A 5000-nucleotide genomic window follows, 5' to 3' on the forward strand; every position below is an offset into this window, starting at 1 on the left:
ATCACCACTAAAATGTATAATTTATCACCACTAAAATGATCATTTGTCACCACCAAAATGATAATTTATCACCACCAAAATGATCATTTATCACCACTAAAATGATCATTTATCACCACTAAAATGTATAATTTATCACCACTAAAATGATAATTTGTCACCACCAAAATTATAATTTATCACCACTAAAATGTATAATTTATCACCATTAAAATGATAATTTGTTACCACCAAAATGATCATTTATCACCACTAAAATGATCATTTATCACCACTAAAATGATCATTTATCACCACCAAAACCATAATTTATCACCACTAAAATGTATAATTTATCACCACTAAAATGATACTTTATCACTACCAAAATTATAATTTATCACCACCAAAACAATAATTTATCACCACTAAAATGATAATTTATCACCACTGAAATGATAATTTATCACCACTAAAATGATGATTTATCACCACCAAAATAATTTATCACTACTAAAATGATAATTTATCACTACTAAAATGATAATTTAGCACCACGAAAATGATAATTTATCACTACTAAAATGTATAATTTATCACCACTAAAATGATCATTTGTCACCACCAAAATGATCATTTATCACCACGAGCTATACCACGAGCGGTATAGCTCGTTTGGTAGAGCGGCCGTGCCAGCAACTTGAGGGTTGCAGGTTCGATTCCCGCTTCCGCCATCCTAGTCACTGCCGTTGTGTCCTTGGGCAAGACACTTTACCCACCTGCTCCCAGTGCCACCCACACTGGTTTGAATGTAACTTAGATATTGGGTTTCACTATGTAAAGCGCTTTGAGTCACTAGAGAAAAAGCGCTATATAAATATAATTCACTTCACTTCACTTCACTAAAATGTATAATTTATCACCACTAAAATGATAGTTTGTCACCACTAAAATGATAATTTATCACCACTAAAAGATAATTTATCACCACTAAAATGATCATTTATCACCACTAAAATGATCATTTATCACCACTAAAATGATCATTTATCACCACCAAAATGATCATTTATCACCACTAAAATAATAATTTATCACCACTAAAATGATAATTTATCACCACTAATATAATTTATCACCACCAACATAATTTATCACCACTAAAATGGTAATTTATCACCACTAAAATGGTAATATATCACCACTAAAATTATAATTTATTACCACTAAAATAATAATTTATCACCACTAAAATAATAATTTATCACCACTAAAATGATAATTTATCACCACTAAAATTATAATTTATCTCCACTAAAATTATAATTTATCACCACCAAAATTATAATTCATCACCACTAAAATTTATAATTTATCACCACTAGTATGATAATTTATCACCACCAAAATGATAATTTATCGCCACTAAAACAACACCGTGTATACTGGAGGGATGGGCAGCGATACATTGCGAAGAATGTGAGTTTTGACCGCAGTTTGTGGGCGGGGCTAACCAGGACCCATGAGGAGCAAGGGTGAAGTGTCTTGCTCAAGGACACAACAGACATGACTAAGATGGTAGAGGGTGGGGATTGAACCAGTAACATACATATATGTATATGTATATATATATATATATATATGTATGTATATGTCTTGTTTGGATTATCCAGAGAATAGTGCTCGATACCGTGGTAGAGCGCAATATGTAGGTGTGGGAAAAATCAGAAGACTACTTCATCTCTACAGAAGTGTTTCATGAGGGGTTCCCTCAATCATCAGGAGATTTTAATGGAAGCATTCACATACAATGGTTTATATAGAGCACAGAGTGGGTGGGTACAGGCAGGCGTAGGGGTGTGGTGATTGGCTCATGTGTTACCTAGGAGGGGTTTCCGTCTGTGGCGGCATGTTGAAATGATTTCACTGCGCTTGTTGAGGGATGACAGGTCTGGATGATATATAATAAACAGTTTCTCTTTTAAGCATAGGTTGCATCTTTTATTATCACTGTTGTAAGGTGTGCTGGATGCAAGAATTTGCCATGTTATAGAATATTCAACATTATTGTCTTTGAGGTTCCAAATGTATTTGCTGAGTTCTGTAGAATTCTGCAAAGTCTGGTTTCTAAAGGAGGCCTTGTGATTATTCCATCTGGTTTTAAACGCTCCTTCGGTTAATCCTACTTACGTGTCGGATGTGTTAATGTCTTTGCGTGTTACCTTTGCTTGGTAAACGACTGATGTTTGTGAGCACCCCCCGTTGAGAGGGCAATCAGGTTTCTTGCGACAGTTACATTCCTTATTGGTTTCAGAGTCGTTTAGTCTGGGGGTGGGCAGTCCTTTTGCAATTGCTTTGTTGTGGTTTGAAATGATTTGTTGTATGTTATTCATACAGCTGTAGCTCAATTTAATGTTGTTCTTGTTGAATATTTTTCTTAGGGTGTTGCCTTTGTGGAAGTGTTTGTCGATCAGAGTGAGGAACTTTTGGCCAATATTGGTTGAGACGTTTTTGGTGAATGGGGGGTTGAACCCACGCCAGGAAGCCAACCAAAAAAGAGCAGAAAACAAAACATCATCATCAGGTACAACCCCCCATTCAGCAAAAACGTCTCAACCAATATCGGCCACAAGTTTCTCACTCTTCCAGACTTTTATAGCCGGGGCGAAGTGGCTGGTTTTTATGAGGGTGGGGACGAGCAAAGAACAGATTGTGAACAGGAAAGGCAGTAATACAGCATCAACCACAAAAGACGACACCCATCCGGAGAGTAACCTATTAGGGATCTCTACAAGAAGTGTATCTTTTAGCCACAAAACAGGCCAAAGCAGTGAAGAGAAGCAATACAACATAAATCACACGGAAATTGTTGCTGGACAAGAGATTAGAACATTTTGACACAACAATCCACAAATGAAGTTTCATAAGTTGTTGCTGCACCACCTAGTGGCCACACTCAATATTTTCCTTGTTTCACCCCGCCCTGTAGAGCTTTTGAAACTCAGATGACTCGCATGGAGGCGGAGTTTGTGCAGCGGGAGGCTCCGCCCTCGTACGGGCAGCTCATCGCGCAGGGTCTCATCCCGCCCGTGGACGATTTCCCGCCTTACAACCCCACCCAGGTAAAGAACTGAATCTCCTGAGGAGAGGAAAGACCCTCATGGTTTTTGTCCCTCCGGCAGGCCTCGGTCTTGCAGAACCTGCGCCTGGCCATGAGCAGACAGATCAGACGCCACACCACCCGCCGCGCCTCCTCCTCCTCCTCCTCGTCCTCGTCTTCGCGGCGCCGCTTCGCCAACACGTGGAGTCGCATGTTCCGCCAAGCCAGAGGCCACGCCCCTCTGCTGGACCCCCCCGCCGGCGCCACACACGTCACCCTGGGGCTGCACAGCTACCGGACCGCAGGGGGGCGAGGGGTCCGGGGTGGGGACGTCGGCACGGAGGCGGCGTGGGACTGCTCGGCCGGCGAGGACTTACACGGGCGCACGCCGGACAGTCCCGCCTCTCCGCTCTCCTACCAATCACAGGACAGTCCCGAAGGGGCGGCGACATCCCCTCCGGAACCTTCTCCTCCCGGTCCGAGTGAGGGTCCGGGACAGCACCCCCTCCTCACCGTGCCGCGCTCTTCCAGAAAACTGGTTCTGGATCTGGCCGTCAACCTCAAGGGGGTCTCGCTCAGGCGCTACTCGCCTCTCGGGCCCCTCTCGCCGCTCTCGGGCGCCGCCGACTCCCCGCGCCACCCCTTGGGGGGGACGCCCGACGAGTCCTCGTCGTCGTCGTCGTCGGCCACGACCCCGGAAGGCGGGGAGGAGAAGAGGAGGCGGAGCAAGGCGAGGACGGCGAGTGTACGTTCAGGGAGGGAAGGCACGCCATGTTGATGCACGCTCTCTGGCGCCCAAAGTGTCCTTGAAGCCCCGCCCCCTGACATCCCGGCACAAAGTTCAACCAAGTCTTTGAATAGCTGGCGCCATCATGCACCATAATGCACTGTCATGCAACATTATGCACCATCATGCGCCGTCATGCGCCATCATGCGCAACCATGCACCATCATGCACCATCATACACCATTATTCACCATCATGCACCATCATGCACCATCATACACCATCATGCACCATCATGCACCATCATTCACCATCATTCACCATCATGCGCCATCATACACCATCATGCACCATCATGCACCATTATTCACCATCATGCACATCATGCACCATTATTCACCATTATTCACCATCATGCACCATCATACACCATCATGCACCATCATACACCATCATACACCATCATGCGCCATCATGCACCATTATTCACCATCATGCACATCATGCACCATTATTCACCATCATGCACCAATCATGCACCATCATGCACCATCATGCACATCATGCACCATTATTCACCATCATGCACCAATCATGCACCATCATGCACCATCATGCACCATCATGCACATCATGCACCATCATGCACCATCATACACCATCATACACCATCATGCACCACCATGCACCATCATGCACCATCATACACCATCATGCACCACCATGCACCATCATGCACCATCATGCACATCATGCACCATCATGCACCATCATACACCATCATGCACCATCATGCACCATCATGCACCATCATACACCATCATGCACCATCTTACACCATCATACACCGTCATGCACCGTCATGCACCGTCATGCACCATTATGCACCGTCATGCGCCGTCATGCACCATCATACACCATCATACACCATCATGCACCATCATGCACCATCATGCACCATCATGCACCATCATGCACCATCATGCACCATCATGCACCATCATGCACCGTCATGCAACGTCATGCACCGTCATGCACCGTCATGCACCATCATACACCATCATGCACCATCATGCACCATCATGCTGGCGAGCAATAAACACACAAGTCGACTGTTGCCTCGCCATTTAGCCAGCGCCATGACGCCCATCCATCCATTTTCTACCGCTTATTCCCTTTCGGGGTCGCGGGGGG

The 5000-nt window shown here is 44.8% G+C and overlaps 1 protein-coding gene across 2 annotated transcripts in view; it reads left to right on the forward strand.

The window, feature by feature from the left end:
• lrp3 (low density lipoprotein receptor-related protein 3) overlaps positions 1–4947 on the forward strand; it is a 29917-nt gene extending 24970 nt beyond the window's left edge. For both annotated transcript variants that reach the window (XM_061892562.1, XM_061892569.1), the window contains exons 6-7: positions 2969–3101; positions 3162–4947. In XM_061892562.1, the coding sequence (XP_061748546.1) occupies positions 2969–3101; positions 3162–3857 (829 nt within the window). In that variant the 3' untranslated portion in view covers positions 3858–4947. The remainder of the gene's footprint in view (positions 1–2968; positions 3102–3161) is intronic.
• Positions 4948–5000: the final 53 nt, after the last annotated feature.

This window comes from Nerophis ophidion, linkage group LG02 (genome assembly GCF_033978795.1).
Source record: "Nerophis ophidion isolate RoL-2023_Sa linkage group LG02, RoL_Noph_v1.0, whole genome shotgun sequence".
Taxonomy (NCBI): domain Eukaryota; kingdom Metazoa; phylum Chordata; class Actinopteri; order Syngnathiformes; family Syngnathidae; genus Nerophis; species Nerophis ophidion.